Raw genomic sequence first — 13,788 nt, 5'->3', positions numbered from 1 at the left:
GATAAAAACATATTTTACTAACTAGTAACTTGGTAATAGATCTAAAAAACAAAAAACATGAATGTGGCCTATAATATGGCAAGATATAAATTTAAAATTTGCGCCAAAATAACGGCCAACTATGAACAATTGCTACCACGCTATAACCTGTAATCGAAGTTGGCCGTACTTGTGTACTATAATGTTCTAGAAAGTACGATAATTTTTGGGCTTCGATACTATAATTTCAATTTTGGGAGTTGGGAACGCTGGAACCGTCGATAGATGGCTCAAGCCACGTCACAAAAAAAATGGTGGCTTGCGACGAGACGCGTTAACTTTTAACGCAAATACTTTTGTAATTTTAAATAAATATCTTATGACCAAAAATGGTTGTAGCGGATCAAAATAGAATTGCTGATGTTGTTTTCGTAGTCGAAGGAACTGCTAATTTAAGTCCTTATGTGGAGAGCTTAAAACAAAACTATATTCTTCCAACTTTAGAGTAAGTTTTGTTTTGTTTTACCCTTGGTTTTATTGACATTATAATATTATGTATTATATTTATCTGTGTATAGTCATTTTAATGGAGGTCCACCTGATGATAGAGATTGTGGCTGTGATGTAATTTTTTACTAGTTTATTTATCATTATGGTTAAGTGTTAATTTAACTTTTATAGTTTAATAGCACGTTATATACGCTAGTTGTTTTTATGGCATCAGACCATGTTCCTGAACCAGCAACAATGTGTTTCACTCCAACTCCAAGTACTCACAAATTCATGTGTGCTTTGGATAAAGTTCAGTAAGTTCTATTTGTTATTCTTTTTGGTCTACGCAATGTTTATGTTGTCTTATGATTCAACTAGGTTTATTGGAGGTGGTGGTGATGGCCATAGTCACATTGCTGAAGGATTAAGTACTTCCTTACAAGTTTTTGATGACTTTCAAACATTAAGAGATTCTGGGTAAAATTTTAATTCTCAAGTATATACAAACCATAAATGCTTATAAATTTTTTCATAATAGTATTACTACTCAAAAACATTGTATATTGGTTTGCAATTCACCTCCGTACAGCAACCTACCTTCGTGGGAAAATTCACCATACTCAGGGCTGACTGTTGATCAGTTAGCTTCTGTAATGAATGAAGTAGGCCTAATTGTTTTTATAATTACAAGTTTTATTTTGATTGTCCTAATGTAGTATTATTCCAGAGGCAAATCAATTTCAGTATTCTATCACCTAGAAAAATTCCTGATTTATTGAAACTTTATGAGAAATCTGGTGGTGATCTTCAACTGGCAATGACCAAGAGCTATGCAAAAGATGGCAGACATTTGGTACTACTGAAAGGATACCAATTACAAGGTTCAATTAATTTGCTGTAAACCTTGGCTTTAGCTGCTGTATTAATTTTTAATTAACATCCTATAGAAAGACCTATTAGTCCTCCACCTTTGGAACCTCGTTCAGTGGCTTCTACTGGTAGCCCTGCACCTCCTCAAAACCCCAGTCCAACTCCTGGTGGCTTAGCTTCATTGGCATCTCAGTCGCCATCAGTTTCATCAGTTCAAACAGTCACTGCTCAATCATCTGGAGGTCTAGTCTATACTCAGTCAAATCAACCCATGCCTGGACCAAGAGCTGGTATTAACAGCCATCTTGGCTCTCTAAACCAGGTACTCCAGATCTTATTTCCTACCTTAAAAGGTGGGTTTAGTTATTTTTGTTAATGGTGTTAATTTTCTCGGTATTGAGAAGCCAAACCCACCCAATGTAACGATAACCAACAAAGCACCTGGAATGGAAGGCATAAGGCCACGTGGTAAGATTTAGTTTTTCGCTAAGAATAGTTTTAGGTATTTTTGCGATTTAATATTTTTTTTTTAGGTGGGGTTCCTGTGCGAATGAATTGGAACCAACCAACACAATCTCCTCCAGTTTCCACACCTCCGCCATCTTTACTGGCAACTCAACTTTCAATGGCTCCTGCGTCAGTGCGTCAACCTATGGCTACTGGTCCTCATGTAAATCAGCAGCCACAGCTTCTGCCTCCTGGCCCACCTCATCAGGGTCAAGGAGGTCCTCCTATGAACGTTAATTTAGCCAATTTGGTATCCCAACAGCCCCCGGGTTTCCCAACTGGCCAACAAAATTTCATGAATCAGTCAGGTGGAGGAATAAGACAAGGAATGTCTCCCATGCAAGTTAGGGGAGCGACTCCTCCTCAGACCCTGCAACAACAACAACAACAACAGCAGCAGCAGCAGCAGCAAGCCCAACAACAACAACAGCAACAGCAAAATCAACAGCAAGGGCCAAATGCCACTCAGATGGGGCAAATGGGCCAGTTTCCAGGTCAGCAACAACCCAATCAGTTGCAAGGGCCCATGAGCAAAGTTGGGCCTCAAGTCAACCCTGCCGTTTCCAATTCTCAATTAGTCAACCAATTGAATCCTGGCATGCAAGGCCAAGGAGGTCCAAATCAAATTCCAGGAATGAACATGCAGCAGCCCATTCCAAACTCACAACAACAACCAGGCCAACCGGGGCAACAAGGAATGATGGTAGCCCCGATTGGACCGGGCATGTTCAAAGATAGATCTCCCATATGGCAAGGAAATATAGAGTTCCAGGAAAAAGGGCCACCAGGAGCTAACGCTGCCAACAGAGTTTCTCATACCATAAGTTGCACCATCTTAGCTAATGTTATCAATGGGGAAGTTGAAGTGTAAGCTTTTTTAAGTTTTTTTGAAAAAACAATCTATATAAAACTTAAATTTATTTGTAACCTTTTGATTAGATCTGGAGCAAATTGGCCTAATACTTTGTGTATTCAGCTTGTTCCAAAACAACTTGTGGTGATGGCTAATTTATTCACTAGTCTAAAAAACAATGCCCGCCATGTTGTCTTTCATTTTGGGAATGAAACTGAAAGATGCCAGAAGTTAATTAAGACTATGACAAGTGGATTTGTAAGAATTTTAAATCAAGATATTTTTATCTCATATTGAACTTAAATTTTCTTCATCTAAAGATTGGAGTCATTCAAATTGCCCATCAAATAGCTCAACCTAACGATATTCGTATTATGCTCGTCTTGTACACTCCCGACAAACGTCTGTTTTCGGGCATCATTGCGAATGATCAAGAAGGTTTTTATAATGGGATGCGTCAAATGTATGAAAATCATCGAAAGCAACAACAGGCCAAGCAACAGAAAATGTTGGGGGTGAGAATATCTTTTTTATCGTGTGTATCTTAATACCCCACCATCTAACAATTCTTAACATAAATTTTAATCAACCTCAGCCTATTTTTCTTAATTTTTTATGTTCAGTTATTATTAAAATTTAAATTCCAGTGATTTTTTTATGGGATTTTTAGTTATGTGTCTCAGTTGCATGTGCACGATTATGGTTTTTGCATGTTTTTCCTTTTTTTACCAATTTCAGATGCAACAACCACAGCAACAGCAGCAGCAGCAGCAACAACAACAGCAGCAGCAGCAGCAGCAACAACAACAAAATCAAGTTTTTAACCAGACTTCGTTACCCGGTCCTTACCAGGTAAAAATTGACTGGTTCTGAAGGAAGCAAAACTTTCTCTCTATCTCTTTGCCAATATGGAAACTATTTTTCTGCCTATTGGTGCCTTGGATGTTTGTCTATTCCCATTTCCCATTTGTATTTTAACAATAACAGAGTTTTCCCTTGTTTTTACTGTCTCGCTCACTATCTTTGCTTTAATTTTGTATAACCAGTTACAACAAATTGCTGGTAGTCAAGGTTCCACTGGGGCAGGAATGCCCATTCCACAATCTAACAATCCTAACTCCCAAGGACTACTAATGACCCAAGTAGATAACCTGTTCAAATGAGCGTTAGCCATTATTCCATCTTCCAAAATACATTTCAGGCCAGTTCTATGGGTGCCAATCCCAATGCAATGGGACCTAGGACGCCTCTGGGACCAGGTGGGGTTCAAGGTCCAGGTCAACCTGGTGGACAAGGTACCCCGCAACAACCACCTTCTCAGCAGCAGCAACATCCTGGAGGCCCTAATCAACCGAACCAACCACAAGTTTCAGTGGGTGGAATGGTTCATCCTTCCATGTCGCAACAACAGGCTTCAAGGTTATCCATTTTGGAGCAAGAGCGGCAACAGAATTTGGTAATAAACTTATTTGGTTTTCTAGTAAATTCTTATTAAATGCTAATTGGACCCTTATTTTCTTCGAATAGTTGAAGATTCAGGAATTGCAACAAACGCTGCAAGCTGCTCAGCAAAAAGAATTGCAACTGAAAGCTGGTCTGGAGCAACATCATCATCACCAACATCCGCAACAAAATCTTCCCCAAAGCCATCAACAACAGGTTTATACATTTTTAAAATATTTCGGTTTAATATTTTTTTTCTCATATGCTTTTTCCATTTTGTAGGTCTTATTAGAACAAAGGCAAAGGTTGCAATTGCAGCAACAACGACAGCTCCAGCAACTTCAACAGCAAGTTCATCAACAGTCCCAACAAATAACCCCAAGTGGATCCAATCCTCAACTACGAAATTTATTACAACCGGTAATATTTGGTAACTTGAATCAAAATGACTTCATTAAGTAAAATTGTAAATTTGCGGTAGCAAAATCAGCAACTTCAAATGCGACAGCAACAACCAATGATGATGCAGCAAGGGCAAATCAACAGGGGCCAGGTACCTTCAAACGTGATAGGCCAACCTGGAATGGGACAAATTCCACAACAACCAGGCCAGCAGCCACCCTCCTCTTGGGATGATTCATCAATGCATTCAGTGCTGGATTTTTAAAACAAAATCTTATTGATATAGCGACTTATCTATCAAATTTATAATCATGTACTTCTAAGAAAATTAATTTGTGATAAACGTAAATATTTCAAATAAATTGTGAGTTTATTCTTGAATCTTTTTAAAGATCGTACCCTTTTTTGTTTTCTTTTATTTGACCACAATTCAAGAGATTGGAAATATTTATTTTTGAGCACTTCAAGAAAATTGACTTCTTTCTAGCCTTGTCAACACTCACCGGCAACCCTGCTTATGTCATGTCATCTGATCTCTCTACTGCTGCTTAAAATTTCTTAGCCCTAAATGTCAAATGACAAACCTTATTAATCCTAAAATTGTTTATAAATGTGAGTATTAGCCTAGCTGATTACTTAAGTAATGTTAGTTGAGGGAAATAATTTTAAGATATGCCAAAAATCCCATCTGCGTATGTGATAATTTAATAAACTGGGTCTTCGTATCAACGAAAAATTTGTAAATAAATATGAGAGCTGTTTCTTTTGTGGAAAGACTACAGTTTGATTTTAAGGGTAATATATCCAAAAATGCTATTGTTTTGGGAGATGTTGACAATGATAACGTAAGAATTTTATTGATTTTATAAGATGCAACATTTAGAGTGATCTAATTAAACCTTAACATCAATTTCCCCTTTAAGGCAAATGAACTTGTGGCAGCTAATATTTTAGGAGAACTAGTAGTTTTCAAAGGTCGTGAGTGTACTCCATGGGCTCATGCCGAAGAACTTGGAATGGTTATTTGAATTATGTATTCAATATGCTTTTGATACTTGATACTGATATTTCACTTTATTGACAGATCACGTGTGTTTTGATTGGAGATATATTAAATGACAATAAGGTAATATGAAAAAAGTATCAAAATATAGGTTGAAGTATAATAAAATATCTGTTTACTCTGTAGAATTATCTGGTTTGCATAAGCAGTGAGGGATGGTGTCACTTATTCCTTATTAACCAAGATAATAATCTAGTAATGAGCAAAGTTATTTGTTTTAATTTTACTTGTATAATTTTGTTCCTTAAATATTACCAGGCTAAGGATGGACAACGAAAGCTGGTACCATTTCATACTCAGCGATTACCTGCTAATACCAAGGAGGCCATCTTGGCTGATATTGGTAGTTTGTAAAAGCTAAATATAGGTGATATTAGTAATTACTAATTAGATTCTTTTTTATTTTCAGACCAAGATGGCTGTGTGGAATTAATATTAGGCCTGACTGACAGAGTTGTCAGAACTTACAGGTGGCATGATTTGGTAGATCAATTTGATTCCAACATTTTATGTTTATTTTATTGATTTTTAAATCATTCTTAAACATCTTTCAGGGGTTTGGTACGTCAGAAATTAGGGGAAAACTTGTTGGATTACATAAATGGGAATTAACCAATCAGGTAGATTCATATTATTTTTTCTTTGTAAATATATAGAATTTTGTCTAGCAATTCACAATATAGATTGGAAGTATATCAATTAATACGATGCCAGATGGCTCATCCAGCATATTAGTGGCCCAACCTGGTGGAACCTATATTAGATTGCAATGTTTTGGGTGTGATAGTGAATCAGATGATGAAAATGAGCCAACGTAATTTTTAGCTATAAGTCTTTACAGAGGTGTGTAAAATTGATACATTTTTCATAGCACATCATATTTGGACAAATTAACTCCAGAATATCACCCCCTGGCCTCTTCACGCATGAGAAATCCAAATATATCATCCGAAATTATGGGGAACATAAAAGGATCAACTGGAGATGGAGAACCAACTTCTTCTCTTTTAGCTGTTGCCACTCTAGATGGTACATTCTGAATCTTAGTTGCGTTTTGTAAAACTCAATGGACTCACTGAGTAAATGTTGAATCTGGTTTCTTACTATTTGGTTTCGATATCACGTTGGTCAATGGTTGGTCAACAAAGTAATTCGCTGTTAGAGGAATTTTTTTCGTTGCTCAACGGTATAGTGAGATCAATAGAAGTAAAGAATGGTGCGAACATTAATTTAATAGCCTTTAACATTTAATTATTTGTTTATTGAGAGGGTACATAAAGCGACTAAGTCAATAGAAACCTATGTGGTGCTCTAAAAAAACCACATATATTAGAAAAATACAGGTGAAAAAGTAAAAAAGACACAAAGACTAGAAATAAATTCAGGGATACAAATTAAGTTTGCTTTGACCCAATTGATTAAATTTGCACAAAAAGAATTCTTCAATAGGCAGTTATGGAAATTTTGGGGCAAAGCATTATAATTCTTAAGCTCCCTATATGTCAGGTGATTTTTTCGCAGGGAGGAGTTCACATGTCTGGTTGCGTATTTGGCTGGAATCAATAACTTAAAAAATTAAAGAGAAACATTACAATAGTGTAGTTCATGGTTTTTTTTATATAATAATGCAAAGTAATTACGAAATCACAATAATTAAGAAAAGTTTATTTAAACTAATTTAATTTAATTTAATACATGGGAATTTTAGTTAAGCATTTGTACATACAAATTTGGCAATGACTATTGACCAAAGAAAAGCATCAGCAAGAATTTACGGCAACGGTTTCAACTAAAATATTTTTTCAGAAATTGGTTTGTTATCCATTGAGTGTTACCATAAGTCTATAATATGATTCCATAAGTTTGTCACTTTGGCGAATATTTTACTGAGAGCTAGTAACGGAGTGACGTCATCACAAGAAGAAAATCTCCCCCTAGTGAGGCGCTGTCAAAGGCTACGTGTGAATAGCTCTCAGTAAAACTTTTACATGTGAAGAATAGGAAGTGTCACACTTATGGTGTTACTTAGGGATGTGCGGATAACGTTTACCAAGGCGGTTCGGTTAATCGAACCGTATTTTCGGATACTGTTTTTTGAATTAATCGAAATCCATTCGAAATTTGTTTTGGCGGTTTATAACCTATTTGATAATTTCGGTTATCAATTTACTACTCAAAATTTTTTTTTTCATTCGATTAATCATTTTCACAGATTCTCTTACCGATTATTTGGATTTCCTTCACAATATCCGAATAAAAAAAGCCGGTTTTCCGACGGAAAAAAGGGGGTAAAGGTTGTGAGCAGAGAGGTAAAGAAGGAGCCTATCTAAAGTGACGTCAGACGTTTTTTGAAAACAAATGGGCGGGCGCTTTTGCACCGAAAGCCCCTTGATTAGGGGGGGGGGGGGAGCCGCCGGCATTGTCTGTTTTTAGTTTCAGTTTGACTTTCTCCTTTCTCTCACAGACAAATGACAAAAAATAAAGTGTTTAAAGTCACTTTTGATTTGTTTGTTTGAATAAATTAAAAATAGCAAGGGGGTAAGTTAGCATTTAGAAATATTTGTGACATTTTAAAAATTAACATAATCTTGATTCAAAAACAAGCAAGTGCTCTAAAACAACTAAGGCTTTACCAATTAACCGATTTTCTTTTTTAGAGTAACACCTAATCTTTTACTATTCTAGTAAAAACAATTAATTGATTTGTATTTGGGAAACCAAAATTTATCTAAATTGAAACCGATAACAGTTATCAAAGTTTCCATAAACCGATAACCGAACCGAACTATAATTTGAAATTTAACGGCTATTTGATATCCGAACCGGTACCAAAAAACATTATCCGCACATCCCTACGTGTTACTGAATGCAACCGTTAAATATTTTCATGTAACTCTTGTTATACTAATATTTTATTTATTAAGGGACACTTATGCTAGTTGATGGAGATCATATTCTATGGTCTTTGCAAGTTGATTACCAGCTCTTTGCTCTTACAAAATTGGATCTGACTGGTGATGGGATGGATGAAGTTATCGCCTGTGCTTGGGATGGCCAAACTTATCTAGTTAATTCTCAAAGACAGTCTGTCAGATTTCAATTTGAGGAACATGTTTCAAGTTTTACCGCTGGTAATTCTCACACACTTCTTTTTTTTTTATAATTTGCACTTTTGTAATCAAATAAATATTTTTAGGTATCTATAATCTAGACGCTGATTCCCCTAAACCTTGCTTTGTCTACGCCACTTTCAGTAATCATATCTACCTTTATCACAATATTAGTATATCCGCTATTAAAACGCAAAGTTTTCGAGATATTTTGGATAAAAATGAGCTAGTGCAGGAATTGCTTAAAAAAATGAATATTGAAAAAGATTCTCATCAAGAAAGGGAACTTTATAAATGGTGTCTGTATGGATTTCCTGCTGAACGCAGTGTTAGAAAAAGAGAATCAGTAGCGGTAGAAAACCCCAATGAGGATTTAAATATAAAAGAAAAATTATAATTTTTCGACTCAATTCATTTTCTTTTCGTTATGATTATTTTTAAAATAAACAATATTTTTCTATGAAAAACGTCTTGAACTCTTGGCATGTTAATATTGGTTTAAAATCCCCGCCACTTCTTAGGCTGCGTTCAGTAACTCCCATTGAAATACCCTGAAAAGAATGCGAGTACTGTCATGACGTAGGATGGTTGAACGCTTTTTACGCTTGTATATTTTATAAAATATCGTCTGTTGCTGCGTCACGTTACCGTTGAGCAAATGAATGGAAAAACCTGCTCAAAAATCGATGACATTGTTGCTCAACGGACGGGCAACGTGACGTCAAAACCGGAAGTGAAAAAACACGTTTGGTAAAAAACCACTGACCGTAAGCTTGAGCTCAGCGCTGAGCTCTGTTAGAGCACGGCCAACTTTGATCACGCGCTGTTCGCGCTACTACGGCCAACACATTCGTCGAAATTCCGCGAGCAAGGATTTTCCCCCTATAAACTGTACTATAATGTGTAGGAGTTCAGCGCCACGCTCGGTGGTTATATTGTCCCCAATGTAAAAACTATACTAAAAATAATAATCCGCTAGGGGCGCTGACGTCATACACATCTTTTGCTCATAGGTTAACACAGAAACGTCAACGAATGAGATGGCGGCCAACACATTCGTCGAAATTCCGCGAGCAAGGATTTTCCCCCTATAAACTGTACTATAATGTGTAGGAGTTCAGCGCCACGCTCGGTGGTTATATTGTCCCCAATGTAAAAACTATACTAAAAATAATAATCCGCTAGGGGCGCTGACGTCATACACATCTTTTGCTCATAGGTTAACACAGAAACTTCAACGAATGAGATGGCCGCTGTAGCGCGAGAGATGGGCGAGAAATCAAAGTTGGCCGTGGTTAGAGTTACTGAACGCAGCCAGAATGTATTTGGCGGTATTCCGAATTTCCGGTACTTTCTAGCCGGCGTCTGCTAGAGAATTCTTTCGAAAATATACAGGAAGGACATTTTCGGATGCAAGTACAAATTGCTTCCCGAAGTAAAAAATCTTAATATATCTAACATAGTATATGGTATTTTTAATAGTTTTATAACATACCATGTGATGTAAATCGGGCTTATGCACTACGTATTTTGTAATCGCATCTATGAAGCGACTCTTACGAAGAAGCCTTTAAAAGTATCTTCTGCCAAATTTGCTTTTTTTCATCATGGGTTATTTTAGAAAATTTGTTAGAAGTAATTTCAGACCAATTAATCCTGTTCAGGCTAGACTTTGGCATACTCGTTTGCAACGAACCTATTTGTTTATCGGATGGAATTGCTTAGCACTTTGTATCTACTATAACTTTATAAAGAAAAAGGAAGATGGTTCAATTGAGGAACCTCTTGCTCTTCAGCAGGCCAGAAAAGCGGGACTTGAAAACACCAAAATAATAAAGATCAGTAGTCAAGGCATTATCAGAACAACTGGTCTTGAAGAACAGAAAAAGTTCGAAGAGAGAAAAAAGCAACTGGAGGAAAGTAAAACAGCTCCGATGTGATAAATTTTTTTATGTAAAATATAGTTACGCAATAAATTGTATAGTCCATTATATATTTAAGTGCTTACTACGTTATTCTATAAGCTTAAAATTAACTATATGTTGATAAGGCTCAAGCATGTTTATATTCTAAGTACTGCATTATAAATTCTGCAATACAAAATAGTCAAATTTTGAAATTTGTTATACCAATACTATATGTAACATAATTTGGATGCATATGCTCATGTCATGGAGCATAGATTCATTAAATTTATAAGGATGGTTCTAAGTGTGTAGCCAGAATTTCCTAGATCAAGGTCTAGTGCACCGTAGTTTCTATGAGTGTACAAAGCTACTAGACCATAAGTCTATAATATTATAAACTTATGCTAGAGCAGCTAGACTGATAAGCACACTTTTATATACATATATACGTTCTTGCTTTTAATAAGATGCCATAATAATAATTTTTCATTTACGATTCAATTGTTCAGTATTTTAGTTTAAATTCGCTAAGCCTTGGCCTCCTATCGTAAACGAGTGACTGCATACCCGGAAATAAAGTTAACGAAGTCCCTAGCGGGTGGCGCTATTTCGAAATTGCGTGGCTTCACGAAAGGATGAAGTAAACAATTTGTCGTACTTATATTATGTTACTTATAACATTGTGTAAACTAAATTTTGATGCCGGAACATACATTTAATTTGTTTAAATAGACCAGTCTCAATTAAATACCTATTTTTCTTATTTATAATATAGTATTAATGTTATTTATTCTTTCTAAATGTTTAGTAACGTGTTCTGCCACCAGATGGAGTAAAGACCCCTTAGCATCGCACTGTATTGAGTAGATTTACGCTCAAATAAATAAAAGATCTTATATGATTCTTATAATTAATTAATAACTCGGCTGCAAAATAAGAATGTTGAAACTGCAATAAATAACATAAAAACAAAAATTAATCAATTTTTAGGTTAATCAAAATATTGCTCTGAACACATTTGAGAATACATATCACAGTTTTATCTCCAAAAATAATAACTATTTGAACAGAAAATGCACCCCACGAAAACTGAGTTAGAAATGTACCCTTAAAGATAAAAAGTAATTAAATATGCGAACTTATAACCGTAATTTAATCATTTCTTCGATTTTATAGTCTTAGTCGATAGCTACGCCGCAAAATTTTCGTTTTCAAAACGAAAACATTTGAGAGAGTTGGCCGTTTTCGATCTATCGAAATCTGGCAGCCTTGCCTGCCTTCCGGCCTGTATCTCCATACCGAAAATGGCCGACGATTACGCCGCCGAAAATATTTTACAAAACTGATCAGCGGCATTTTTTACCGTTATTTTGAATTATCGACTAGGACTATTATTGAAAAACAAAACATACAAGGTTTTTGAATTAAATATTGGGGCTTTTTAACAGCAACACCTTTTTGGTAGTAAGAACTAAGAACTCTCCCAATAGGTATGAGCCCCGACATTGACTTCTTTAAAATCGATAAATTGCGATGTCAATGAATGTTCTAAGCAAACAAACTCTTTGCAGCGACGAAAACCATATGTATTTTCCAGCGATCATTCTAGGCAAATATAGCAGCGGTACGACCTTGAGGAATCGAGAGGATTTCCATGCTATATAATATTCGCATTTTACAAAAGCTACCTAATTAGTTTTGTGTATAGACTTCAAATTATTTTACTTGTTTATAATAATGTAATTTACTTCTTATGTAATTTTTTAAATCTTACCATATGTAACAGTAATTTTTTAATAATTGTCTAATTAGCCAATGACCGCATAAATCATTAGGTAGCTACAGTGGCGTAGCCAGGGGGGGCTATAATTATGATGAATTATAGAATCGAAACATTATATATCTGAAGGGAGTTATTTTCGAATTTGAGATATAATTGTGTTTTCGCCAGTATCAATCTAAGCTAACAGACCAGTATCGTAGCTAGCATTTGGCTTCGGGGGGGGGGGGGGCATAATTTTACATACAACCATACGTTTTAGTGGGCAAGTGCCACCTGTGCCCCCCTTCAATGTCATACTTATGTCTATTATATTACTTATGACCTTACCAATAATAATACCTTTTACATAAATTATATAAGAGCTTCAGGATAGGGCTCTGAGCGAAACCAGGGAAAGGTTTACTACCTCCTTGAAAACTTAATTCAATTTTTGGGGGGTTAGTGTTTTTCATATGTCAACAGTTTTAGATTGTTTATTTTTTCCTTGCTTTTTAAGAGCTCAAGACGTAAGTCTCTAGTTATTAATGGTCTAGTAATGACGCATTTTCTAAATGTTACGCGTAGAGATATCATTGATGTATTCTATTATTTGTTCATGATTCAACCAACAATTTCCAATCCTTATTTGAACTAATAAGTAACATAATAAAAATAAGTGTGACACTTCCTTTTGGTTTTAATGCCAATTTTCTAACCAGAGGTACATGTGGTTTTGATTAGATAGTTTTTTGTTTAAAAATAAAATTCCAAGATAATCTAACAGCAAAACTTATTATACGGTTTTTTGAAAGTCAATAATGGCATACATGTATATCAATAGATAATATCATATGTAACATAATCACTCATAAGTATGCCATAAAAGGATTTTCGTTAATGAAACCTTGTTCACGGGATATGACGTAAATTACGTCACTTACAACTCCGTGACGAAATATGTGTGAAGGAGGCATAATGACGTCATATGACCTAGAGATAAGAACATCCGTAATTTAGTGACGTCATAATTCACGTATATTATATGGCGCACACCTAAAACAAAACGTTGTTGCCGTCGATGCCGTGTTGTAGATAAGTTCGATAGATTGTATTAATTGTAACTTTGTAAATTATGTAATATATATTTTTTAATTACGTTCGTCATATTAATAAATATTAGTTCCTGTTTATTCAGTTTACTTGTCTGGTATTCAAATACAAAACTTAGCTTAAATACAAAATATAACAGGTTATGGGTCAAGCAAGGCTTAAACTGCGCCGGTAGAGGAAATTTGTAGCAGAAGACGTTAGGCCCAAGACGAGAGAGCCAGAAGCTACAGGACGTATTTTCCGAAGACGAATTTTGAACGGCAAGTTAAACTTTATCAATTTATTTTTTT

General features: G+C 35.5%; 2 protein-coding genes across 7 annotated transcripts; both read left to right on the top strand.

The window, feature by feature from the left end:
• The first annotated feature begins 257 nt into the window (after positions 1-257).
• Positions 258-4,944, top strand: LOC149952654 (mediator of RNA polymerase II transcription subunit 25-like). 6 transcript variants are annotated; one of them, XM_090168691.1, is made up of 18 exons: positions 258-484; positions 558-603; positions 661-785; positions 850-948; positions 1,010-1,133; positions 1,199-1,352; positions 1,419-1,663; positions 1,743-1,809; positions 1,875-2,011; positions 2,111-2,715; positions 2,788-2,959; positions 3,022-3,216; positions 3,440-3,553; positions 3,748-3,843; positions 3,903-4,157; positions 4,229-4,360; positions 4,427-4,564; positions 4,626-4,944. In XM_090168691.1, exons 1-18 carry the CDS (start codon positions 369-371, stop codon positions 4,809-4,811), a joined length of 3,006 nt encoding a protein of 1,001 aa, XP_090024817.1. In that variant the 5' UTR covers positions 258-368; the 3' UTR covers positions 4,812-4,944. The 6 variants fall into 6 exon arrangements, with proteins under 6 accessions (XP_090024817.1, XP_090024814.1, XP_090024815.1 ...); XM_090168688.1 differs by having other exon boundaries at positions 1,746-1,809; positions 1,875-2,715; XM_090168689.1 differs by having other exon boundaries at positions 1,875-2,715; positions 4,635-4,944.
• A 206-nt stretch (positions 4,945-5,150) lies between these two features.
• LOC149952653 (KICSTOR complex protein ITFG2-like) lies at positions 5,151-9,165 on the top strand. The gene is made up of 11 exons (XM_090170216.1): positions 5,151-5,391; positions 5,470-5,565; positions 5,631-5,672; positions 5,736-5,804; positions 5,868-5,952; positions 6,019-6,092; positions 6,164-6,229; positions 6,293-6,423; positions 6,481-6,638; positions 8,534-8,740; positions 8,806-9,165. The coding sequence occupies exons 1-11, from the start codon at positions 5,296-5,298 to the stop codon at positions 9,114-9,116; spliced, it is 1,335 nt and encodes a 444-aa protein (XP_090026342.1). The 5' UTR covers positions 5,151-5,295; the 3' UTR covers positions 9,117-9,165.
• The last annotated feature ends 4,623 nt before the right edge of the window (positions 9,166-13,788 follow it).

Source organism: Leiobunum rupestre, chromosome 3, assembly GCF_980474605.1.
Source record: "Leiobunum rupestre chromosome 3, qqLeiRupe1.1.hap1, whole genome shotgun sequence".
NCBI lineage: Eukaryota > Metazoa > Arthropoda > Arachnida > Opiliones > Sclerosomatidae > Leiobunum > Leiobunum rupestre.
This window is presented reverse-complemented; position numbering and strand designations above follow the sequence as displayed.

Bases quoted from the DNA above. Each gene is read 5' to 3' on its own strand.
- LOC149952654 (XM_090168687.1), top strand. From the start codon at position 369: ATGGTTGTAGCGGATCAAAATAGAATTGCTGATGTTGTTTTCGTAGTC. The intron at 1,353-1,418 runs GTTCAATTAATT...AACATCCTATAG, and splicing joins GAAAGGATACCAATTACAAG to AAAGACCTATTAGTCCTCCA. The intron at 1,810-1,874 runs GTAAGATTTAGT...TTTTTTTTTTAG, and splicing joins GGAAGGCATAAGGCCACGTG to GTGGGGTTCCTGTGCGAATG.
- LOC149952653 (XM_090170216.1), top strand. From the start codon at position 5,296: ATGAGAGCTGTTTCTTTTGTGGAAAGACTACAGTTTGATTTTAAGGGT. The intron at 5,805-5,867 runs GTAATGAGCAAA...AAATATTACCAG, and splicing joins TTAACCAAGATAATAATCTA to GCTAAGGATGGACAACGAAA. The intron at 6,093-6,163 runs GTAGATCAATTT...AACATCTTTCAG, and splicing joins CTTACAGGTGGCATGATTTG to GGGTTTGGTACGTCAGAAAT.